This window comes from Nicotiana sylvestris, chromosome 10, assembly GCF_000393655.2.
Source record: "Nicotiana sylvestris chromosome 10, ASM39365v2, whole genome shotgun sequence".
NCBI classification, from domain to species: domain Eukaryota; kingdom Viridiplantae; phylum Streptophyta; class Magnoliopsida; order Solanales; family Solanaceae; genus Nicotiana; species Nicotiana sylvestris.
This window is the reverse complement of record NC_091066.1, coordinates 14,701,853-14,728,149: the sequence shown is the minus strand read 5'-3', so window position 1 is coordinate 14,728,149 and position 26,297 is coordinate 14,701,853. Positions and strand designations below refer to the sequence as shown.

Here is a 26,297-nt window from a genome sequence, read left to right as displayed (position 1 = left end):
TTTAGAGGAATGAGAAATAATTGGATCATTCTGGAATTATCCATGCTGGCTTGACCCAAAGCCCATTAAAGAAATTATTTTTTCATATTTGCATCTATTATAAGGCCTTTTATATTTGTGTTAAGAAATTAAGCTTAAAGTAACAATATAAAACAAGAAAATAGACAAGAAACGGAGAGAACTTTCTTATTTCATCAAGTGTTTCCCAAGTGTGTTTAAGTGTATAGTACATGATCCCCAATACCTCTATTTATAGGGTTATATAAAGGCTTACAATAAGGTTACTTTAAACATGGTATTAAACATTTGAGATCATGGAAGAAGATCATGAGAAGGTTATGAAGGTGTGGGAGTTACAACTATAATGGTGAAAAGTAGTGAGGTTATCTACATAGTGGAGAAGAGTAGTGTAAATTATATTTGATTAGTGGACATCCTTATAAATATGTATTTCATAACAATTTGCACATAATGGAGGTTTTGTTAGGAAGAAGAAACCCTACAACACTACCTCTTATACTTCTCATGGAGTTTCAGTGACTGATTAAGAAGAAGACGAAAACCTAAGCCTAAAGAGAAGAGACCAAGCTTCAGACCAAAAGTCTTACAAACTAAAAGACTTATGTTCGATATAGTCTATGTGTAATGGGTAAACGGGCTGGACTTTCTTTGTTTCGGATTTGGTTTTATATCAAGTGGGCCTTCAAGCTTCAGTGATTTCATCGGCCCAATTTTAGAATAGCCCAGAAGATACAGACAGATATTTTGCATAGTAGATAGAATTATTCCTTGTAAATATTCTTTTAGTTTGTTACAATAGCTGTTAGGAGTAGGCTAGTAAAATACGGCCACTTGGCAAAGTTTGTTTAGAGTAGATTCTATTCTTTTGTATATATAAATTACACTGTGAAGAGAAATACACATAGAAAATTTTCACAAATCATTCTTCAATATTTCGTACATGGTATCAGAGCAATCAGCTCGATCCAACAATACAATCATCTAAGTTCATATACATAAATTCAATTTTCGATAAACAAAGATGGGTGACACCACCATCACTGAAGATACAAGCAACACTGCAAAGGCAGCAAGCTATGACGTCAATCATCCTTACCACCTCAATAACTCTGATTCTCCTGGGATGACACTAGTCAATACAGTGTTTGATGGGAGAGGATATCCAGGACAGAGGAGATCTATCTTGTTATCATTATCAGCCAAGAAGAAACTTGGCTTCATCAATGGAGCGTGTCAATCTCCAGGTTTGACATCTCCAGATCATGAGCAATGGAGTTGTGTCAATGACATAGTCATATCTTGGATCTTAAATGCACTCTCTAAGGATATTGGAGACAGTGTGATATACTCCAAAACTGCAAAGGAACTTTGGGATAGTTTAGAGCAGAGATTTGGAAGATCAAATAGAGCAAAGCTCTATCACCTGCAAAAAGAGTTATCAGGATTAGTTCTGGAAATAGTGACATTGCAAGATATTTCACTAAGCTCAAACGACTATGGGATGAATTGGATGCTCTAAATGTGATCATATGTTGTTCATGTGTGTGTGTTTGTGAAGGAAAAGCAAAACTGACCAAGTCTCTTAAAGATCAGTTGATTCAATTCCTAATGGGATTGAATGATACCTATGCACAAGCAAGAGGGAACATACTTATGATGAACCCTTTGCCTAGCATAGATGTTGCTTATTCACTCCTCTTGCAAGATGAAAATCAAAGAGAAGTTTATGCAAATGGAACTCTCAACTCTAATTTATTTTCATTCATGGTAGCTAGAGAAACTAAACAGCCTAATGCTCAGCTCTTGGCTGATTTTGCAGCCTTCATAGCGACAGGACAGGGGAGAAATTTTCAGAAAAATAGGAATCAAGTACAAAGAAGAGCTGTAATAGCACCTAAATATAACAATTTTGGACAGAAGTTCAACAAGCCTCAACAGAAGTTTAAAGGAAGGAAGAAATACAATGCAAAAGTGACTTGTACTTACTGTGGAAAGATAGGGCATACACAGGAAGACTTCTATAGAATCATTGGGTTCCCAGATGATTTTGAGTTCACCAATCAGAAAGGTTATCAGAACCAGATCAAGGGAAATGCATTTTTGACACATGAAGATCATGAGAATGCAACAGGACAAAATTCTGAAAAGCAACAACATGAATTTTGGATAGCAACTCAGCAAGGAGCAGGTTGTAGAAATGATGAACATGTATAAACTGGCAAAACAGGGACAAGCAGGAAACTCAGGAATCAATGCTAATGCAATTACTGGTACTATTCTAAAATACTCAGGTTCAGTGTTTAGAACTCTAAATTCAGACACCTGGATCATTGATTCAGGTGCTTCAGAGCATCTGTGTTTTAACCCTAATTCTTTTTTGTTTCTAACTCAAATTCTTGTGCCTTTGAACATCAGTCTACCTAATTCTTTCAAGGTAATTATTACCCATATAGGAAGTGTGTCTATTCTACTAGGACATATCTTGAACAATGTATTACATGTTCCAGATTTCAAATACACCTCTTGTCAGTTCATAGGTTTTGTGTACAATTCAAGTATGATGTCTCATTCACAAACATTGGGTGTGTGTTGCAGGGCCTTTCAATAAAGAGTCCACAAGCTTTTGGTGAAGTTAGAGAAGGACTTTACATTTTGGATCCTAGTAGTCTTAAGTCTAAGGGCATGTTCAATACTAATGTATTTTCAATTCAAAAAGGAAGAAATTCCATTTCAGAGCCAAAATCCTTTTCTATTCCTATTCATCTTAATGTTATTCCCGATGTTAAACTTTGGCATGTAAGATTGAGACATCTCTCATTTTCAGCAATGAGATATTTAGATTTCCTTCATTGTGATTCATGTTCTGATTTTATTTGTGATATTTGTCCTAAAGCTAAACAAACAAGGAATCCTTTTCCCGTTAGCAGTATTAAGTCCAAACAGATTTTTGATCTTATACGTGTGGATATATGGGGGACCTTATAAGTCTAATACCTATAATGGATTCAAATACTTCCTAACCATAGTAGATGACTATAGTAGAGGAACATGAACTTTCTTGTTGTCTGCTAAGAGCAATATTTTTCCTATGCTTAAATCATTTTTGTCTATGGTTGAGAGGCAGTTCAATGTGAAGGTGAGGATGATAAGATCTGATAATGCATTAGGGCTAGGAAAAGGAACACAAGAGGTAGCTTTTCTAGCCTCAGAAGGAATCTTGCACCAACTATCTTGTGTAGCAACCCGTCAACAAAATGGAATTGTTGAAAGGAAGCATAGACATCTCCTAGAAATAGCTAGAGGCTTAATGTTTCATTCTAGGTTGCCTATGCCATATTGGGGTGAATCTATTCTGACTGTCACACATCTTCTTAATAGATTTCCCTCCAGTGTACTTAAAGGAAAGACACCTTATGAGATCTTATTTCAACAAAATCCCAAGTATGGATACTTGAGGAACTTTGGGTGTCTGTGCTATGCTTCTACACTAGCCATCACCATCAAACCTCTCCTAATCAACTTCCAGTTTCCCCTATCCATCAATCACCACACACAACCTCACCTTCTCCTATACCTGAGGAACCTATGCCATTAAGAAGATCAGGAAGGGTTTCCAGTCAACCAGTTTATTTGAAGGACTATGTGTGTAGTAGCATCATGTTCACAGATGTGGACAGAGCTTGTTTTGCTCAATCCTCCAGGCCTAAAGAATGTTGTTTCTCATCTCTCTCACCTAATAATCAGCATGTAATGCAATCTCTTTCTATACAAACTGAACCTTATACCTTTGGACAGGCTTGTCAACATCCAGCGTGGATAAAAGCTATGGATGCAGAAATTAAAGCTCTACAGGATAATCATACATTGGATGTGGTTGAGTTGCCTAAAGAAAAGAGGGCTTTGCCTTGTAAATGGGTATACAAGGTGATGCATTTATCAGATGGGAGAGTTGAAAGACTAAAGGCAAGATTAGTAGTAAGGGGGGATATTCAAAGAGAAGGGATAGATTATAGTGAGACCTTTTCACCTTTGGTGAAAATGACAACCATAAGGTGTCTGCTCATTGTCGCAGCCAAGAAAAACTGAGAGGTTTCTCGATTAGATTTTAACAATGTATTTTTACATGGGGATTTACAAGAAGAAGTATACATGAAGTTCTCAGCAAGATTGGATCCTCCTAGTCCCAAACATGTTTGTCTTTTGAGGAAATCATTATATGGTTTAAAATAGGCTTCTAGACAGTGATATGCTAGACTTGCAGGGGCTCTAAGTTTTAAGGGATATTCATCATCCCTAAATGACTATTCTCTATTTTTTAAGTGGACAGGTAATCTTATTTCAATCCTAGCAGTCTATGTTGACAACATACTACTCATAGGAGATGATTAAGAGGAAATCCAAAGCATTAAAGATTTTCTCAATGCTGAGTTCAAGGTCAAGAATTTAGGGAACATACATTATTTTCTAGGTATGGAAATCTTGAGAGAAAAGGGAGGATTCATTATGAGTCAAAGGAAGTTTACCTTAGATATGTTGAAGAAATTTGATGTTTCACATTTAGCCAGAGTCAGCTCTCCTTTGGATCCCGCTTCCAAGCTTCAAGCGGATGACAGTCAACCTCTGCACAATCCCACTGTATTTCATCATTTAGTCGGAAAGCTAAACTATTTAACAAACACTAGACATGATCTTTCATTTGCTGTACTCACCCTCAGTCAATACATGAGGAAGCCTTGTGTTTTTCATTTCACTGCCGCTCTACGAGTCCTCAGATACCTCAGCTCTGATCCAGGATAAGGTATTCTTCTTTCAGCTGAACCATCTTTTTCCTTGTTGGGTTTTTGTGATGCTGATTGGGCATCTTGCAAAGATTCAAGAAGATCCGTCAGTGGTTTTTTCATAACTCTTGGAGGAGCACCTATTTCATGGAAATCAAAGAAACAAGTATCAATTTCTTTATCTTCAGCAGAAGCAGAATATAGATCTATGAGAAGGGTTACTGCAGAACGTACATTGTTAGTGCATTTGCTTGAGGATCTCTCTGCCTTGATTTCTTTACCAATTCCTCTCCATTCTGATAGCAAAGCAGCCATCCACATCGCTCGTAACCCCATTTTTCATGAACGCACAAAACATGTTGAAATTGACTGTCATTTTGTGCGACAGCAGTTTCCTTCAGGATTAATCACTCTTTCTTTTGTCCCATCTAAAGCTCAACTCGCGGATCTTTTCACAAAGCCCTTATATGGGATTTCTCATCAGGAAATTTTGGGCAAGTTAGGGATCACTCAGTTCCCCTCTAACTTGAGGGGGGATGTTAGGAAGAAGAAACCCTACAACTCTACCTATCATACCTCTCATGGAGTTTCAGAGACTGATGAAGAAGAAGATGAAAACCTATGCCTAAAGAGAAGAGACCAAGCTTCAGACCAAAAGTCTTACAAACTTAAAAGACTTATGTTCGATATAGTCTATGTGTAATGGGTAAATGGGCTGGACCTTTCTTTGTTTCGGATTTGGTTTTATATCAAATGAGCATTCAAGCTTTCAGTGATTTCATCGGCCCAATTTTAGAAGAGCCCAGAAGCTACAAACAGATATTTTGCATAGTATATAGAATTATTCCTTGTAAATATTCTTTTAGTTTGTTGCAATATCTGTTAGGAGTAGGCTAGTAAAATACTGCCACTTGACAAAGTTTGTTTAGACTAGATTCTATTCTTTTGTATATATAGGTTACACTGTGAAGAGAAATACACACAGAAAATTTTGACAAATCATTCTTCAATATTTCGTACAGGTTTCAATCTAAATTATTCAAAATCTCAACACGTTATGTCCATTTTTTTTCTTTCCCAACAACTTCTTAGCTCTTTTCTCACAAGATTTACACCTCAAGCGACAGATGTATGTGTCGAACGCACAAAGCATGTGCAACAAGTTTTTACGCAAATTGTGTGTAATTAGCGATGCAGACTCTCAAAATTACTTAATTAAACCTGGACTATATTCAAAACCCTCTTTCTTTCTCTTTTTGGTCATCAAAACCCTCTTAACCCACTAATAAGAAGTTGAGAACCTTGCCACTCAAAATTGGAGTCCTGATATTAACCTTACAATGTTCATAGTTATGTTAGAGTTTATACAATTTATTTTTACATTTAAACACTTTATTTTACTTTTAAAGTTTATGATTTTAACGTATTTTTCATAATATTGCTTTTTATACTATATTTGCAAATTTATACTTTTGTAATTAAAAATTCACAGTACTTAAGCCTCATTATTCTAGGTAAAAAGTTCTATCTTCTGCGCCTTTTAAAACATTGGTTGATATCAATGAGTTCTGAGACCGTTATTTATGGCATACTACATATGTCCTTTAATTTGCAAGGACAATAATTGACTTGAACAGACTGCACACTCCACTCCTATACGTAATTGTTATTTCCTTTGTTAATTTGGTCGGCATATTTTCATTCAACATTAATTTTAAAAAAGAAATATGTAAAGATTTTAAAATTTATGGTCTTAAACAATCATAGCATTTTGTGACTATAATATATCGGAAATTTTTGAATTTAAATATGTTATAATATTTGCGTGAAAACTTTTTCATTAACGAAATCTAAGAATTTATCATTCTTTTTAACCTAACTAATAAAAAAAATAGTGCCAAATAAAATGAGCATGTAGTATAATTTAATTTGCCAGGAAGATAATTGGTGTTGCACAACTCGAGTCTGGTTCTTTCTACATTAGTACTATAGTCAGACCTCTTTATAACGGTCTCGCTTGTTCTAATATTTTTTAGCTGCTCTAATAAAGTGTTGTTATAAAGGATATATATTATATAATATAATATAAAAATCGATTTTGAGAACAAATTCATTTTTATAGTGAATGGTTGTTATATAGTGATGTTGTTAATTATTAAACATATATTTGACCGTAGATGACATGAGTTTTGCCACCGGCTAACAACTAATGATATGATAGCATGTGATCATTAATATTGTGACGTCCCTTTTTCATATTGAATAGAATTAGCTTGAATTTAAGGCAAGAGGGGTTGATCTGATGGTAAGCAATCTCTACTTTCAACCAAGAGGTTGTGAGTTTGAGTCTCCCCAAGAACAAGGTGGGAAGTTCTTGGAGGGAAGGATGCCGATGGTTTATTTGGAAACAGTCTCTCTACCCTAGGATAAGAGTAAAGTCTGCGTATACACTACCCTTTTCAGACCCTACTAAGTGGGATTACAATGAATTGTTGTTGTTGTAGCTTGAATTCGGGACCATTTTCATATAGTCACGTGTGATTTCCTGTTTATTTACAAAAATACAACCAAGTTAAAAGACAACACCTCACTAAAAACCAAGTCTTGTTGTTACGTTGATAGGTTTTGTGTGGTTATAGTTGCATGATAGCCTAAAGTCGACACGTTATTGAAAGGACCTAATAAATGCAAGTCCAACAATACAACTCAGCAGACACTTCATTTAAAGAACATTGAAAACGTTTCTGCAATCCAACCTCAGTGGGTCATAGGTGAAGACCTACTAGTTGGAAGCTAGCCGTGTCAGACGATAAAATTTACTTACGCTCGATGTTTATATTATTCCAATATACATGACATATATCTTAAAATACATTAATTTTTAACTTAAAAATTGCAAAATAGTATGATTAGGAGTTATCACTGGATGCTGGAAAGTTTTTACCCGGACGGACCACGACCCAAGCCCGTAAAAAGAGCACCACTAATATTGTTACTTGTTACTATAAAGAAATGAAACTTGTAATCTCGAGAATAAAACATGTTATTTGCTACAACAAGTAATATTGGCATGATAGTATAAAGTTGTTTTTACTGACGGTTTATATCACTTAAACTCTATATATAAACAGTTAAAATTTCTTGACATAAGAAATTCTAACTAATTAGTTAAGAGTGTTAAAAATTGCTTCAAATCACGAGTTAAAAGCTCAAAAGTAACATTATAAAAATTCTTTTAATCTCCTTCTATAAATTTTTGGCTCTGCCAGGATTGGCCGAACCCATAACTTTTCCTATATAAAGGGGAAGACACAAGATGTTGATGACATATATTCAAGTACCTCTAACTTCTTCATATCTTTAATTTGTTTTCGCATTTTCCATTATACCCACATTTATATACCATGATTTTCCAAAAAGAAACCATGGAGGTTGAAATCTTGTCAACAAAGTTGATAAAACCATCTTCACCAACTCCAAATTACCTTCAAAATTACAAACTATCTTTCTTTGATCAAATAGCTGATGAGGCACATTTACCTCTTGTTCTTTTCTATCCTCCTGGCAATAGCAATACCAAGAATAATATTGCAGCTGAAGAACAGCTCGAGCAATCCTTATCTAGAATTTTAACCCATGTTTACCCAATTGCTGGCAGATTTACTGAGGATAACTCCTCGATTCACTGCCTCGATCAAGGGGTTAAATTTGTCAAAGCCAAGGTAAATTGTAAGCTCAATGACTTTCTTGAGAAAGCACACAAAGATGTCAATCTTGCCTTATCTTGTTGGCCTAAAGATACTTGGTATGTGGATGAAACTAATTTACTCATTGTGCCAATTGTCATTGTACAAGTCACAAAATTCAATTGCGGTGGCATGGCTCTATCTATGAGCCATGCACATACCGCGATGGATGGTTTCACAACTTTTACATTCGTTCACGAGTGGTCAAAAGTGTGCAAATTGGGGATTCCTACAGAGAAAATCAACTTTTTGAGCTTTAATTTGGCTAAGATTTTCCCACCAAGAGATGCATCGAAAATTCTCTTGCCTCGTATCCCCCAGGAAAATCGTATGGATGCTAAACTAGTTGCCAAGAAGTTATACATCAACCAAGATTCTATTTCAAGACTCAGAGAAGAATTAACAAAATCAACGGATTCTGGAGCTTTATGCTTTAAGCCCTCAAGAGTTGAAATGATTATAGCGCTCTTATGGAGGGCTTTAATCCGCGCTTCAGAGAAACAACACGGGCATTTGAGACGTTCTATAATGGGCATTCCAATAAACTTGCGTACTAAGCTGATTTCTTTACCCCAAGTAGAAAAATCTTTTGGAAATCTTGTAATCGATGCTCCGGTAAAATTTGTACCCGAGGAGATCCCCAACATGGAGTTGCACAACTTTGTAAGATTGATCAGGGATACGGTGACTAAAACTATTACTGCTTGTGACAAAAATTCACCAGACGATGTGGTTTCTGCACTGGCAAATATATATAATGAGAGTTTCCTTGCGCAAGAATGGGGAGGAAATGATGAAGTTGACATGTTTACAAGTTCAAGTTTGTGTAGGTTTCCTATACAAGAAGCTGATTTTGGTTGGGGAAAACCATGTTTAATGCATTTTGGATCAAGACATAATCAGTATTGTTGGTTGTATGATGCAGAATGTGGCAATGGGATTTGTGTGCAGGTGGATTTGAAGGAAAATAACATTCACTTATTTGAATGTGACGATGATATCAAGGCTTTCTTTAAATTTTAGGTTCTTATAAGAGTTCAGGGCATTGAATTTCGCATATCAATTCCTTAAAAAAACAAGGGTGGGGGGGTTATTGACACCTTTTGTGCTGTCTATTTATTTTGTGTGCGAAGGACAAAAGTACAATAGCTTGTTGTCTTGTTAGTAGACTAAGAGGTTTGCTGGCCGTTAGGTCCAAAGTTGTATACTACTGCTATGGTGGAATGAATATTCATACCAGGCTTTCTTTCTTTGTACGCGATAAAATTTGAATTTCGAAATAAGGATTGAAATACTCGTAACATCCTAACAGCTTATTTTAATTTTATAGACTTCTTTTTTCATCTCAATACCTCTTTAACGAAGAAAAAAAAATGAACAACCCAGTATACTAAGTGCGCGGGTCTGGGGAAGAGCCGAACCACAAGGGTCTATTGTGCGCAGCCGTACCCTGCATTTTCTGCGAGAGACTATTTCCGCGACTTGAAACCGTGACGTCCTGATCACATGCCAGCAACTTTACTTCTTTGACGGACAATAATAAAAAGATTTCACAGCAATTTGGTCAAAGAAAGATAACTCAAAATTTTTAAGGTGATTAGGAGTTGGAGAGGATGGTTTTATGAGTTTCTTGGAAATGATTTCAACTTGAATTTGGTCACTCAAATTAACACAAAGGCTACCCATTTTTTATGTAAAAATATATGGAATTAAGGGAAATAGAGAGAAAACCTTAGAAACTTGAAGACAATTTTGATATATCTACAAAAGCTCCGGATACTATTTATATTCGGAAAAATATGAAAAATCTTCAAAAAATGGGAAATTTTCATAACATTACTAAACATGGAACTGCTAATGCCCTACTGCAGAATTTTATTTATATCAGTTGCAATTTTTTCCTTATTTAAAAGGCTTATTTTGGGATACTTTCAAATTCAGATCTAATTTTTTGGCTGCAAATGTTAAAAACTTCTTATTGTAGTAAACAGATTAAAATTTATGCGTATATGTCTGCATAATGTGAAATCCAAAGTTGATAACATAATTTTGTCAAGATATTAAATCTTATTCTCTATTTAGATCCCAAATTTTGAATATATCTTATATTGTTCTCTTTTTCCTTGAAAAGTATTTTCACAGTAAAATTAAAAGATGAATAATGTATTTAGATTTCAAAACATGAATATCTCTTATATTATTCTCCTTTACTTTACTAAGCAATTTTCATAGTAACTTTAAAATGTGAATTATATGTTTAGATTCTAAAACTTGAATATCACTTATATTTTCGTTTTTTCTTTTGGTAAGTAGTTTTTACATTGAATTTAAGACATAAATAATATATATATATATATATATATATATATATATATATATATATATATATATATATATATATATATATATATATATATATCATGGAAACGTTGAATCTCTCTTATATTGTTTCCTTTTTTCTTGGTAAGTAATTTTTGTAGAGTACTTAAAATGTGATTAGTATAAATTGATTTCGAAATTTGAATACTTTTTAGTATTATTTTTTTATAAGTAATTCTAATAGTCCAATTAAAATGTATTTAGATTTCAAAATATGAATATCTCTTAGTATATTATTCTCCTTCTCTTTGTGTAAGTAATTTTCATAGTCAATTTAAAATGTGGATCATATACTCCTATTAAACTTGAATATCGCTTATATTTTTCGCTTTTTCTTCCGTTAAGTAATTTTTACATTCAACTTAAAGACGTAAAATATCTCATATTATTTCATTTTTCCTTAGTAAATAATTTTCATAGTCTACTTAAAATGTGACTAGTATAATTTGATATTTTTTTATATTATTTTTTTTATAACTAATTTTAACAGTCAACTTAAAATGTAATTAGATTTCAAAATATGAATATCTCTTATATTATTCTCCTTCTCTTTGGTAAGCAATTTCCATAGTCAATTTAAAATGTGAATTGTATATTTAAATCCTACAACTTGAATATCGCTCATATTTTTCACTTTTTCTTTTTGGTAAGTATTTTTACATTCAACTTAAAACGTGAATAATATATAAATTTGAAAAGTTGAATATATCTCATATTGTTGTTTCCTTTTCCTTAGTAAGTAATTTTCATAGTGATTATATCTTTTATTGTTCTCTTTTTCTTTTGTAAGTACCTTTCTTTCTTTTCTTTTTTTGGGGAGGGGGGAGGGGGGAGGGGTTAGGGAAGAGAAAGGGGAAATGGGGAGGGAATTACAAGATGCGAACTTGAATCATCACCAATAAGGTGAAAGTGCAGGCAGTCAATCAACTGCACTACTAAGATTTCTTCCACAAGTAATCTTCACTGTCAACTTAAAATGTGAGTTATTATATTTTCAATGCTTGAATGTCTCATATATTTGGTAAGTCATTTTCGCATATTGAGATTCAAGATTACCAACAAAAAAAAATTAACATTGAGATCTAAAGAAAAATAAAATTAATAAGATTAAAGGAAGAAATCACTCATTGAAAAAAAAAACTCTGTTTCAAACTGGATAAGATGATTAAAAAATAACATTCAAAACTAAGAAAACTCTTAGAAAAAGTAATTAAAACTTAGTGAAAGTCTTGATATCATGGTTACATTCAAATAAGTGCATGTAGGATTCCTTCAAGTCCACTTGAACACATATACTTCCACATTCCGCATCATACATCCAACAAGTATGATAATCTCGCAATCCGAAATGCATCAAACTCGGCTTACCCCAACCAAAATCAGCTTCGTGTATAGGAAACTTGCACAAACTCGAAATTATGCATTTATCAACTTCATCATTTCCAGTACCCCATTCTTGTGATAAAAAATATTCTTTATATGAATTCGCCACTGCCACGACAATGTCATCAGCTGAACCTTTAGCACAAGCCGCAATAGTTTTTTGCACTGAATTCCTAATCAATGTTACAAAATCATGCAACTCCATCTTTTTCTCCCCCGGTACGAATAGTATAGGAGCATCAATTACAAAATTCCCAAACGCATTCTCTTTTAGAGGTAACGAAATTTTACCGCGCAAATTCACAGGGAAGTACACCAAAGAAGGCCTTAAATATCCATGTTTTGCTTCTGAAACACGAATTAATGCCCTCCATAAAATCGCCGTAATCATCTCAACTCTTGAAGGTTTAAAACTCAATTCTCCTGAATCCATAGCACTTGTTAAATTTTCTCTGAGCCCTGACATAGTAATTTCATCAATAAAAAACCTTTTACCAACGAATTTTTCATCCGAATTTTTTGGATAAATACGAGGCGGGAAAATACTCGATAAATCTCTTGCTGGAAAAATGTCACCAAAATTAAAGCTTAAGAAATTAATTTCCTCAACTAAAATCCCAAATTTACACACTTTAGCCCACTCATAAACAAATTTAAAATTACTAAATCCGTCCATTACAGGATGTGATGCACTAACAGATAGTGCTAATCCACCACATTGGAATTCTGTCACTTGTGCAACAACAAGTGAAGTCATGTCAAAATCAGCGTCACTCAAATCTTTAATACCTTTTGGAACTAAAAACATAGCAAGATTAAGATCTTTTTTCACCTGATTGATGAAATCGTCGAATTGACAATTCACCTTTGCTTTTGTAAACGTAACGCCCTGGTCTAGGCAATCGATTGAGAGTTGATCTTTTGATAACCTCCCCGCTGCAGGGTAAACATGAGTTAAAATCCTGGAGAGGGATTGTTCGAGTTTTTCATCGAACTTATCATATTCGATGATAGAACTGTTGTCACGAGGATAGAAAAGTACATGAGGCATATGTTCCCTTTCAGCTAATTGATCGAAGAACGATAACTTGTAATTTTGAAGGTGTTTTGGAGTTGGTAATAATGGTTTTATGAGTTTTGTGGAAATGATTTCGATTTGTAGGCCAGATTCCATGTTTAATTTAATTTTGTAAATGAAGAAAAGAAGAGTGAAGGAGGCTCAAAATGATATATTTCAGTAGCTTATGACATACCTTTATATAGGGAAAATTCCAGGTTGGTCAAATAAGAATTAATATCTTGACAAAATTATGTAATTAGGATCATGGATTTCCTATAATACAGATATATATGCATACTAATAATTTTGTTACTACGATATATGTAGTTTTTAACATTTGTAGCCAAACAATTACATCTGAATTTGAAAGTGGTCAAAAATATACCTTTTAACTAAGGAAAATTGGGAATGATATAAATAAACTTCTGTAATAAGACATTACCAGTTTAATGAGTTTCTATAATATATTCTAGGGACCACCTGGTATGTAGATTGTGTATCAGAATAGTAATAATCCTCTATGTTTGGTATGTTTTTAAATTTGAAAAATGCAAAATCACACCATAAACAAGGTTGGATTTGGTATTTATGGCATGGGAAAGTTACCGTATGTTACAAATATTATCCCCTTATTTTTTTTTTTAATGAAATATAATTTTATTGATGAATCTTTGTGGGCATAATTATATTTCTCTCCCGATTCTCCTCTTTGAATTATTCTTCATTATTCGAGAATTTAAGCATTGTATTTCTTGAACATAGGATGATGCGGACTTTTTTGGGATGTAGAAGAATGTCTTTTAATCACTTCGGCGGCTTTGAAATAAAAAAAAACAATATTTGTCTTTGATATCTTTATGAATATTTCATGAATTTACGAAATTTCTAAGATTCTCCCCCTAGTTAGTTTCTCAAATGATCAACAACTTTATGATTACTTAATTAAAACTTATTATAAAATAAAAAACAAAAATGAATTATCTAGTATATATATAATAATATTAATAAAATAAATGAGTAAAGTTTTCAAGCGCGCGCACACACCTTTTCAGTAACGAACTTGAGCTTACAAGATTGGTAGATATACAATGGTGACTTTCCTTTGGTGCTCATACTATTGAACTGAGATGATACTAATCTAGAGACATGGAATCATATAATTATGTTCACATTGTTGAATTTGGCAAATTTTTGTCCCACATCGGTGGGCTCTTGAGTTTTGGGGGGATTTTTCCCCGATAAAAGAAGGTCTAATGTTTAGGATTTAAACACACCTCTCATTTGCCTTCTCATCTGTTTAAGGCATTTGTATCTTCTCTCTTTAGTATTATTTCACTTGTATTTTTGGAGTGAAATAAAATATTGGTTGTGTCCGAGGAGTAGGCAAAATTAGCCGAACCTCGTAAATTCTGGTGTTCCCTTTATTGTTGTTTTATTGTCTTATTTATTATTTGGTGGCTGTCATAATTTTTGGTATAGTAGTTGTGACTTATTCACACTATATACATTTGACTTCCGCAACAATTGGTATCAGAGCCAAGGTACTGTCTAAGTATGCTCTGTGGTTGCAGCATAGTCTGATCTTCCACATCAGAAAAGATTTATCTTGGTAACTGAGTCAAGGTTCTGTCTGAGTATGCTCTGTGGTTGCAGCTTAGTCTGATCTTCTACATCAGAAAGGAAATAATCTTGATTTGTGTCGTCAGCTATTAAATAATATTTGTGTCAAATATGGGAGACAATAAACAAGAAGAATCTACATCAAGTGTCAACAACACGTCATCATTGGCATCTTCGCTTATGACAAGAATTGTGTCAAATGCGAAATTTGCGGTAGAAATATTTGACGGGTCCGGACATTTTGGGATGTGGCAAGGCGAGGTTCTAGATGTCCTTTTTCAACAAGGGCTAGATCTGGCCATTGAAGAAAAGAAACCAGATGTTATTGGAGAAGAAGATTGGAGAATTATCAACCGTGTTGCTTGCGGTACCATTCGATCCTACCTTGCTAGAGAGCAGAAATATCCATACACAAAGGAAACTTCTGCAAGTAAATTATGGAAAGCACTGGAGGATAAATTTTTGAAGAAAAACAGTCAAAATAAATTGTACATGAAGAAGAGACTGTTTCACTTCACCTATGTTCCTGGTACCACGATGAATGAACATATCACCAGTTTCAATAAGTTGGTCACAGATTTGCAAAATATGGATACAACTTATGATGATGGTGACTTGGCCTTGATGTTGTTGGCGTCACTTCCTGATGAGTACGAGCACCTTGAAACTACTCTACTCCATGGAAATGACGAAGTTTCTCTTAGAGAAGTTTGTTCGGCTTTGTACAGCTATGAACAAAGAAAGCGAGAAAAACAGAAGGGCGGAGAAGGAGAAGCACTATTTGTGAGGGGTCGTCCTCAAAATCAAACGAGGACAAAGAAGGGAAGATCCAAGTCAAGATCCAGACCCAGCAAAGATGAATGTGCCTTTTGTCGAGAAAAAGGGCACTGGAAGAAAGACTGTCCGAAGTTGAAGAATAAGGCCAAATATAATAATGGAAAGGCCATTATGGATTCAAATGTAGCTGATTGTGATGATTCAGACTTCTCATTAGTTACAACAGAGTCATTAACATCATCAGACATATGGTTGATGGACTCGGCTTGTAGCCATCATATGTGTCCCAACAGGGACTGGTTTGTGGAATTTCAAGAAGGAGAATATGGAGTCATCCACACAGCGGATAACAGCCCTCTTACCTCATATGGCATTGGTTCAATACGATTAAGGAACCATGATGGAATGATCAGAACATTAACAGATGTTCGATTTGTACCGGATTTGAAGAAGAATCTCATCTCTGTAGGAGCCCTAGAATCAAAAGGGTTCAAAATCATTGCAGAAAATGGAGTGATGAGAGTATGCTCCGGTGCACTAGTGGTAATGAAGGCTAATCGGAAGAATAATAATATGTACCGCTATCGTGGCAGTACAGTTATTGGGACAGCGACAGTGACATCCAGTGACGACAAAGAGGCAGAAGCAACCAAGCTATGGCACATGCGCTTGGGACATGCTGGAGGAAAATCCTTGAAAACTCTATCAGATCAAGGATTGTTAAAAGGAGTAAAGGCTTGCAACTTGGAGTTTTGTGAGCATTGTGTTAAAGGGAAACAGACAAGGGTTAAATTTGGTACATCGATCCATAATACTAAAGGCATTTTGGATTATGTACACTCTGATGTTTGGGGTCCTTCCAAAACACCTTCATTGGGTGGGAAGCACTATTTTGTAACCTTTGTTGATGATTTTTCTCGAAGAGTGTGGGTGTATACAATGAAAAACAAAGATGAAGTGCTGGGAATTTTTCTCAAATGGAAGACGATGGTGGAGAATCAAACAGGCAGGAGGATCAAGTGTATTCGCACAGACAATGGAGGTGAATACAAAAATGATCATTTCAATAAGGTCTGTGAAAATGATGGCATCGTCCGACACTTCACTGTTAGACATACACCACAACAGAATGGAGTGGCAGAACGTATGAACCGGACCTTGCTGGAGAAGGTACGGTGTATGTTGTCCAATGCTGGCTTGGGCAAAGAATTTTGGGCTGAGGCAGTTACATATGCATGCCACCTCATTAATCGTCTACCATCTGCTGCTATTGATGGCAAGACACCATTTGAAAAATGGTATGGAAAGCCTGCTGTAGATTATGACTCTTTGCACGTGTTTGGCTCAACTGCATATTATCATGTGACAGAGTCAAAATTGGATCCAAGGGCAAAGAAGGCTATTTTTATGGGAATTACTTCTGGAGTCAAAGGATATCGCTTATGGTGTCCTATGACAAAGAAAGTAATATTCAGCAGGGATGTTACCTTTGATGAATCTGCTATGGTAAATAAGGTAACAGAAGATACCAAACAAAATGAAGGTGCTTCTAAGCAGGTGGAGTTTGAGGGAAAATTTATTTTTCCTACACAAGAAGCAGAGGAGGAAACAAATGAAGATTACCCTCTGGAAGGAGAGCCAGTAGAGGAGATTCCAACTCAGGAACCTCAACAACAACTTGAATCAATAGCAACCAGCAGGCCAAAAAGAACAATAACGAAACATGTTCGTCTCATAGAGACGGTTGCTTGTGCAACCTCAATTGTAGCTGATGATGTTCCTACTACTTATAAAGACGCTGTCCAAAGTTCAGAAGAAGATAAGTGGATGATTGTCATGAATGATGAAATACAGTCCCTTCATCAGAATCATACATGGAGATTGGCCAATCTCCCGAAGGGAAAGAAAGCAATTGGGTGCAAATGGGTATTTGCAAAGAAGGAAGGATTTCCTAACCAAGTAGATGTTCGCTACAAAGCAAGATTGGTGGCCAAAGGATATGCTCAAAAGGAGGGAATTGATTACAATGAAGTATTTTCTCCAGTTGTAAAACATTCCTCCATTAGAATTATGTTGGCTTTGGTAGCACAATTGGATTTGGAACTAGTTCAGATGGATGTAAAAACTGCATTTTTACATGGAAACTTGGAGGAGGAAATCTACATGACTCAGCCAGAAGGATTCAAAGTTGCTGGAAAAGAAAATATGGTGTGCAAACTTGAAAAATCGTTGTACGGATTGAAACAATCTTCTAGACAATGGTACAAGCGATTTGACGAGTTTATGTTGTGGCAAGGGTACAAGAGAAGCAAATACGATCATTGTGTGTATTTGCACAAGCTTAAAGATGGTTCCTTTGTATATCTTCTCCTATATGTTGATGATATGTTGATAGCTTCCAAGAATTTGGAAGAAATTGATAAGTTGAAGATTCAACTGAAGAAGGAGTTCGAGATGAAGGATTTGGGTGAGGCAAAGAAAATTCTTGGCATGGAGATAATTAGAGATAGACGTTCAAAGAAACTCTGTTTATCTCAAAAGGAATATTTGAAGAGAGTACTTCAACGTTTTGGCATAGATGACAAGACTAAGCCAGTTAGTACTCCACTTGCTTCCCATTTTAAGCTAAGTACTACTATGTCGCCAATGGATGAAGCTGAACGAAAGTATATGTCAAAGGTACCATACGCAAATGTTGTTGGTAGCTTGATGTATGCAATGGTTTGCACAAGGCCTGACATTTCACAAGCTGTTGGAGTTATTAGCAGATATATGCACAATCCAGGGAAGGAGCATTGGCAAGCTGTGAAGTGGATTCTACGGTATATTCATAATACTGTAGATGTCGGGTTAGTTTTTGAGCAGGAAGACAATCAGTCTGTAGTTGGATATTGTGACTCAGATTTTGCGGGTGATCTGGACAAACGAAGATCAACTACTGGTTATGTGTTTACTTTTGCAAAGGCACCAGTTAGTTGGAAGTCTACTTTGCAGTCAACAGTTGCTTTGTCTACAACAGAGGCAGAGTACATGGCTATTACAGAGGCTGTGAAAGAGGCAATTTGGCTTCAAGGATTGCTAAAGGAGCTTGGTGTTGAACAAAAAGGTATCACAATTTTTTGTGATAGTCAAAGTGCTATTCAATTAGCGAAGAACCAAGTGTATCATGCAAGGACGAAGCACATTGATGTTCGGTATCATTTCGTACGAGAAATCATAGAAGAAGGTGGAGTCACAGTGAAGAAAATTCATACTACGGAGAATCCTGCTGATATGCTGACAAAGGTGGTGACTGCGATCAAGTTTCAACATTGTTTGGATTTGATCAACATTGTTGAACACTGAAGATTGAAGATGAAGACACAACCAAAATTTGTTATTGAGAGAAAATTGAAGATGTGGAATTTTGCCAAGGTGGAGATTTGTTGAAATTGGCAAAATGTTTGTCCCACATCGGTGGGAAAACAAAAGTTGGGGGGATTTTCCCCCTATAAAAGAAGGCTTAATGTTTAGGATTTAAACACACCTCTCATTTGCCTTCTCATCTGTTTAAGGCATTTGTATCTTCTCTCTTTAGTATTATTTCACTTGTATTTTTGGAGTGAAATAAAATATTGGTTGTGTCCGAGGAGTAGGCAAAATTAGCCGAACCTCGTAAATTCTGGTGTTCCCTTTATTGTTGTTTTATTGTCTTATTTATTATTTGGTGGCTGTCATAATTTTTGGTATAGTAGTTGTGACTTATTCACACTATATACATTTGACTTCCGCAACACACATAGATAATATCTGACATATTTTAGCTTTCCCAGCCACTCCCTCCGCACCTCCAGTAATGAACTTTCTTTCCAGCATTTTTGCTACTTGTAAGCACATTTGATGGATTTCTTAACTGTCTGTTATCCAGTGAGAGGGATGATGACCCTTGTTGGTCCTGAGGGACGGAGGAGGCTAAGTTAACCGAAAGATGGTTATCGTGTCCCTGCTTTTTCAGGGGTAGAAAACGAGCCAATTAATGTTCGAATACCAGGCGCTACGACACTGAAGTAACCCATGCCATACTCCCAAGAAAAGCTCGAATGACTACCTCGAGATAGCCCAAAATTATGGTAATTAACTACCTTTGAATCCTTGAATTATTGGTCAACTGCACTTTTTTTTTAAATCATGCTATTGACCTGTATTAAGAAGTTGACATCTTTTACATTGAACATATTTAATGGAGGTATGCTTATAGTATGTTGGTAATGTTGGTGAACTTGGTCTTCTTAGAGCCTCTGATTCGGTATGCCTCTACTCTTCCCCTTCTCTCTCTCTCTCTTTTTTTTTTTTTTGATTCGGTATGCCTTTCACCTTCCTTGGCTTCTTTTTTTGAACGATAGGAAGCATATATATTAATACGAAAACAATCTTACACCAAAGTTATATAGTCCCGAAGGACATTACTATTATTTAAAGTTACTAAACTATTACAAACACTTGTACTTAGTTGCTTAATACCCAAACAGAGGCCTTGTATGTCCTTTTCCAAAATGGCTTCAACAAAAAGAGGTGGGCATGCAACATGATAGCACTTCTCTGGCTTGAAATTCTTGACTGCTTCCTTAGCTAGGAAATCTGCTACTGCATTTCCTTCCCTAAAATTGTGCCTGATCACCGGGGATTTCAGTTGGCGCATTAATGATCTACAGTTAAGTAAACATGCATTAGTACTAATATTCTCATCAGAAAGCGCCTTTATTATATCCGTTCAGTCTGATTCAATTTCTGTATCAACAAATGGCATCTCCATAGGTAATTTTAAGCCTTCTTCTAAAGCTAATAGTTCTGCATGCATGGAACTGTAAGTGTAACAAGATTTTGTGAAGCCCATGATCCAATTACCAGAGCTATTTCTAAAAACTCCTCTTATACCTGCATGGAACTTATCTTTCAAGAATGCCCCATCAATGTTAAGCTTAATCTTGTTTGGAGGAGGTCTTTCCCAGTGAATTTTGATCCTAACAGAAGAATTTTGTATGGGGTTTTTTTCAGTAAAGAAGAGAAATTCCCATATTTGATGAAAAACCTGTTTAGGGTTAATGTCCATATTCAAATTGTTTGTGTTATTTTTATTTCTATTCTTCCAAAGGTTCCAAATCGAAAAAGGAAGTATAATTTTCCAACGATAATGCTGATGATTGACATGGCTTTGAGCATTCCTTAGAATAGCTAACCAGTTTGATTGAGCATTATTATGATTAATAATTAGACCAATACTTGTGACGACCTGACCAGTCTTCACGTGAGTTACCGCCCCGTTTCCCCCATTTTATGCTTCTTCATATTTCGTTATCGGTATTCGGTGTGTTAGAGTTAAATCGGATTGGTTTTAATAAGAAATAAGACACTTAGTCTCTTTTAAGAAGGTTTAAGTTGGAAAACTCAATCGGATGTTGACTTATGGGTTAGAGGGTTCGGATGTGAGTTCTGATGATTCGGTTAGCTTCGGGAGGTGATTTGTGACTTAGGAGAGTGATCGGAAGTGGTTTTGGAGGTACGGTATAGAATTAGTCTTGAATTGGCGAAGTTAGTATTTTGGCGAATTCCGGTTGATAGGTGAGATTTTGATCCGAGGGTCGGAATGGAATTCCGAGAGTTTGTGTAGCTTTGTTATGTCATTTTAGACTTGTCTGCAAAATTTGAGGTCATTCGGACGTGGTTTGGTTGGGTTTTTGATCAAAAATGGAATTTGGAAGTTCTTGAGATTCATAGGCTTGAATTCGATGTGATTTGATGATTTTTAGTGTTAGTCGAGGTGTTTTGATGATTGGAACGAGGTTGAATAATGTTTAGGATGCATTGGTGCTTTTGGTTAAGGTCCCGGGGGACTCGGGCGTGTTTCGGGTGAGTTTTGAGTGAGTACGGACACCCCGGAACTTAGAAAATGGAGGGGGCAGCAGTTGTGGCACGGACCGCGCTCCTTTTCGCGCTGGGCGCGCTAGCCTATCGCTGACCGCGTCAAAGTGGGCGCGGGCGCGGTCACTGAAGACTGCAGGTTACTGGTCCTACTTCGGAAGCTCATATCTTTTGGTCCACAAGGAATTTTGAGGTGATTTTAAAACGAAAGTTGTATCCCTTTGTGTCTAGTTTCCAGAAAGGTAAAGATATCGCAATTTAGACATCTGTAGCGAAAGTTATGGCCAAAATACTAAAGCCTGTCCCTGCAGAGCAAGACCTGCGCGGCCGCAGTTGTTTTTGTGCGGTCCCCGCTGGTTTTGCGCGGACCGCGGTCATTTTTGTGCGGTCAGCGGTGTCGGAATCCGAGGGGTACTCTATAAATACGAGGTTTTGGGTTTTTATTTGATATTTTGACCTACAGAGCTCGGATTTTGGCGATTTTTCGAAGGTTTTTCAAGAAATTGATCGGGGTAAGTGATTCTAACTCTGATTTGGTTAGAATACATGAATCTATCACTGAATTTATCATTTAATTCGTGATTTGAGATGGAATTTGGGAAGAAAATTGTGGAACCTTTTAAAAATGTAAAATGATGATTTGAAGGACCAAATGGTATCAGAATTGGATAATTTTGGTATGGTTAGACTCGTAAAGGTATGAGGATTCTCAAAATATAAATTTACCCGATTCCGAGACGTGGGACCGGGGCTCGGGTTTTGCTAATTTCGAGATTTTTGATATTTTTCGAATGTTTTCGCTTGGGATTTGTTCCCTTAGCATATTGTGACGTATTCATTCTGATTTTGGATAGATTCGACGCGCGTGGAGGCCAATTCAAGGGGCAAAGGCGTCGTGAGCTAGAGAATTAGCTAGTTCGAGGTGAGTAATTGATGTAAATGATGTCCTGAGGGTTTGGAACCCCAGAATTTCACATCGTAACGCTATATTGAGGTGATTTGCACGCCGGATAACGGGCGTAGGGTAGAGCACCGTTGGGGATTGTGACTTGGTCTATCCCGAGAGATATTTTACTACATTTTTGGTTGAGATGTATACTTTATTATTGTGAATTGGGCTTGTTGCCATGCTTGGGGCCTTGTGCCGACCTGTAGAACCCTTAGGGGATTTTTGATTGGTTTTCCTCACTTATTTTGTTAAAGAATTTATATCCTCAATCATGTTTCCAATTGTAGGCTTCTTGCCAATTATTTGAATCCTTCAGGGATTGATATCACTGCTTCCGCATATTTTGCATATCATTTGACCTCAGTCCAATATTTTAAATACTGTTTTGCAAACTCAGCCATCTTTCTAAGATTTGAAAACTTAAATGATATTTCTAAATGATATTTCGGGCTGAGAACTACTGTTTTACAAATGCCCAAGGGGCTTATGATGATTTCTGGACTGAGCATGGATCGGGCTGCGCGCCGCAGCAGTGTTATATTGATATTGAGGCCGAGAGCCTGGTTGATTACATTGATATTGAGGCCGAGAGCCTGGGTGATTATACTGAGATTGATATGAGGCCGAGGGCCTAGATTTGACGCCACGAGATGGCTTGATATTGCGCTTGGGCTGTAGGAGCCCCTCCGGAGTCTGTACACACCCCCAGTGAGAGTCGTCGACGATAAATAAATATGGATGGCTCGGGCTGCACGCCGCAGTGGGTACCAGAGGGTACCGTCATATGCATTGCATTGCACTCATGCATTTATTCTTTATCTGCATTATCTGCCATAATAATTATGTGCTCTTATTTTATTGACTGGTTGCTTTGTACTGTTCTGAGCCTGAGGGGCTGATACTGTTCTGAGATACTGAGCCCGAGGGGCAGATTTCTAGTTATTATTTTGATACTAAGCCCGAGGGGCAGATTTCTACTTGTTGTTTTGATATTGAGCCCTAGGGGCAGATTTCTACTTGTTGTTTTGATATTGAGCCCGAGGGGCAGATTTCTACTCGTCATTTTACTGCCAAATTAGCTGTTTTACCGGTTTAAAAGAAATTTCACATGATGTTTCACCGAATTGTTATTTTAAATGATTTCACTGCTTCTGTATAGAATATTGTGTACCTTAACGTGTTTTCTTACCTTCAGTCATTATTTATATTTATTACTCACTGGGTCGGAGTACTCACATTACTCTCTGCACCATGTGTGCAGGTGCAGGTATTCCTGAAGCATAGAGCGAGTTTTTCTGATGTTCAGTTTTTATCGGAGTTATCGAGGTAGCTGCATGGCGTTCGCAGACCCGTTTTCTCCCTTATCTTCTGTCATTTATGATATCTTCAGACTTTGTTCCTAATTCCATACTTTGTAGAATTTTTAGTAAACTCTGTAGTAGCTTATGACTTGTGACACCCCGGTTAGGGCTACGTTGGGTTGGATTTTCCGTATTTTATCTATACTTTCCGCTATTGGATATTATTAAACCATGTTTATACTATAATTGTGTTAATTAATTGTCTTAAAAGGATGAATTGGGTTGAATGGCTGGCCTTGTCTTCATGAGAGGCGCCATCACGACCAGGTTCGGGAATTGGGTCGTGACAAGTTGGTATCAGAGCCTAGGTTACTTAGGTCTCACGAGTCATGAGCAGGTTTAGTAGAGTCTCACGGATCAGTATGGAGACGTCTGTATTTATCCTCGAGAGGCTACAGAACCTTTAGGAAACCTTCACATTCTTGGATTCTTATCGTGCGTCCCTAAGTCAGCTTGAAAAGAAACTCTTGAAATTCCTTCCATGTGTTCGTATGCGCGCATGAGCGCTCAATATCAAATGTGCCTTGATGGCTTGTGAATCCTTGATCGAGGGGCGAGGTGTTATCCCTGTGAGTTTATGGTGGGCCAGTATGGAGGACTTGAGGTTAGATCTTTGCTTATGGCGGGAGCACCGAGGTGCTGATTGTGTGAACAAGTGTTTTTGAATTTATATGTTCGGTAGTGTCCCTGTTAGAGGAAATGATGGTTGTGGCTATGTGATAAGTATGTTAGTACTGCGAGGCGTATCTATATGATTTGGAAGCCACGAGGAGGGTCTGCTGAATGATGGAAGAACTAATAGATGCTTGAAGTCCATCGCGATTCAAGTTATATCCCGAGTTATGGGCGTGTGAAGAATCTTTTCATGTCTCCTAGTTGGGAGTGAAGTAAATTTCATGTTGCGGTATGAGTATAGACTCAGGAAGATCAAGTGACTACGTAATGCTTATGGCGGTGGAAGGTATGCAGAAATGTTAGTTGGAGGCAAAACAGGTGGGTCATCTCCTGCGGGGTGTTCTAAAGTTGTGTTATCCTTATGTTATCTATTAGAAGACCTCAATTTCAAGTGAATAAAATGTGTTGAAATCTAAATTGGATCGCCTAGAGAGTGGGCTTAACTGTTGTATGAGTGAATGTGAGATTTGCAGAAGAGTTAAAAATTCTAAATGATTTGTGTTTCCACAAGCTTATGAAGGATCGAGTTTAATCTCACTATGGTATTGAGGCAACAATGGAGTATATGCGTTATGAGTATAGTGTGTTGTGATCTATGGCTTCGAGCCAAGTTGGGGAGCTTGCTATTGGTTAGCGGATTGTGCGGTTATGTACTATGTTAGTTCCGATTTGATGCATGCTGGTGAATCAGTTGTGGTTGTGGAAATTGGGCTGAGAATGGCACGAGTGAAGGAAAATTTTGACAAGATGTCATGAGCTTGGATGAGCAGGAGATAAGTTTCGATGTTTACGGTAAGTTGGTATTGTCTTCAGCGTCACCTAAGATCGGTGTTTTGTAAAAAGGGTTTTGCGTCCTAGTTAATGATTCTTGATCGCTCTTCAGCGTTAGTGCGACCGGTGGTTTGGAGGTACGCTCCAGATATTATTGTGGTAGGTTGTGGGAGTGTGTCCCACGGGAAGATTATATAAGTGTGGCATGTGATCACTTGATTGATTAAAGATGTAAACCAAGTATGAAGTTTGTGATGGTGTCGTTAAATTGAAGATTCATGCCTGGAGGGCACTTGGCTTATTGGGTTGTGAACTGGGGAGGATTACTCCGATTGTGATGGTTGTTCTTGTGTGTTATGAGAAAAATAGGAGTTATTATGGACCTTTAAAAGGTTATCAGACTAGTCAGTGTGATCAGAATCAGCTTGCAGTCGGTGGATAGATTTAATGTGAATAATGACTCTATATCAGGCCAGATGTGTGCATTTTAGTAATGTGGTCCTCATGGAAAGTAGTTAGGTTGATGTTTCGTTGTCAAATATTTCGCGTAGTAATGCATTGCGCCGTGTGAGTTGTGAGACAGTTTGAGAAATTGCTCTGTGTTGAGAATCTGCATAGGAATGACGTTATATGAGCATCTTGGCTCTTGAAATTCAGACTGTACATCGCACCTCAGTTGTGCTTGAGTTATGTAGCTTATAGCGCTATATGTCCCTCAGAGATATTGTTATACACTTAGCATGCTTACGATCGATACTCGGTATTTTGTTGTAATGAGAAAATTTGGCTCGATGTGCATCTCCTTATGTGAGATCTATGTGTGGATCGGGTGGCACGCTGCCATGGGTATGTTATCTGGATCGGGTTGCATGCCGCAAT

At 36.6% G+C, this 26,297-nt stretch overlaps 4 protein-coding genes and 1 long non-coding RNA gene across 5 annotated transcripts; 2 read left to right on the top strand and 3 right to left on the bottom strand.

The window, feature by feature from the left end:
* Nucleotides 1-917: 917 nt before the first annotated feature.
* On the bottom strand, nt 918-5,469 carry LOC138880491 (uncharacterized). The gene is made up of 4 exons (XR_011403191.1): nt 5,034-5,469; nt 4,731-4,939; nt 4,545-4,654; nt 918-1,444 (listed from the first exon to the last, which is right to left on the bottom strand). It is a non-coding gene; the product is annotated as an uncharacterized lncRNA (long non-coding RNA).
* LOC138880490 (uncharacterized) lies at nt 1,435-3,018 on the top strand. Its single transcript, XM_070160726.1, has 2 exons — nt 1,435-2,291; nt 2,617-3,018. Exon 1 carries the CDS (start codon nt 1,630-1,632, stop codon nt 2,233-2,235), a length of 606 nt encoding a protein of 201 aa, XP_070016827.1. The 5' UTR covers nt 1,435-1,629; the 3' UTR covers nt 2,236-2,291; nt 2,617-3,018.
* Nucleotides 5,470-8,081: 2,612 nt separating the features above from the next.
* Nucleotides 8,082-9,846, top strand: LOC104219383 (acetyl-CoA-benzylalcohol acetyltransferase-like). Its single transcript, XM_009770068.2, has one exon. The coding sequence runs from the start codon at nt 8,204-8,206 to the stop codon at nt 9,566-9,568; it is 1,365 nt and encodes a 454-aa protein (XP_009768370.1). The 5' UTR covers nt 8,082-8,203; the 3' UTR covers nt 9,569-9,846.
* Nucleotides 9,847-12,134: 2,288 nt separating this feature from the next.
* LOC104219386 (acetyl-CoA-benzylalcohol acetyltransferase-like) lies at nt 12,135-13,481 on the bottom strand. The gene has a single exon (XM_009770071.1). The coding sequence runs from the start codon at nt 13,479-13,481 to the stop codon at nt 12,135-12,137; it is 1,347 nt and encodes a 448-aa protein (XP_009768373.1).
* Nucleotides 13,482-20,514: 7,033 nt separating this feature from the next.
* LOC104240215 (uncharacterized) lies at nt 20,515-20,853 on the bottom strand. The gene has a single exon (XM_009795002.1). It carries the CDS (start codon nt 20,851-20,853, stop codon nt 20,515-20,517), a length of 339 nt encoding a protein of 112 aa, XP_009793304.1.
* Between the last annotated feature and the right edge of the window lie 5,444 nt (nt 20,854-26,297).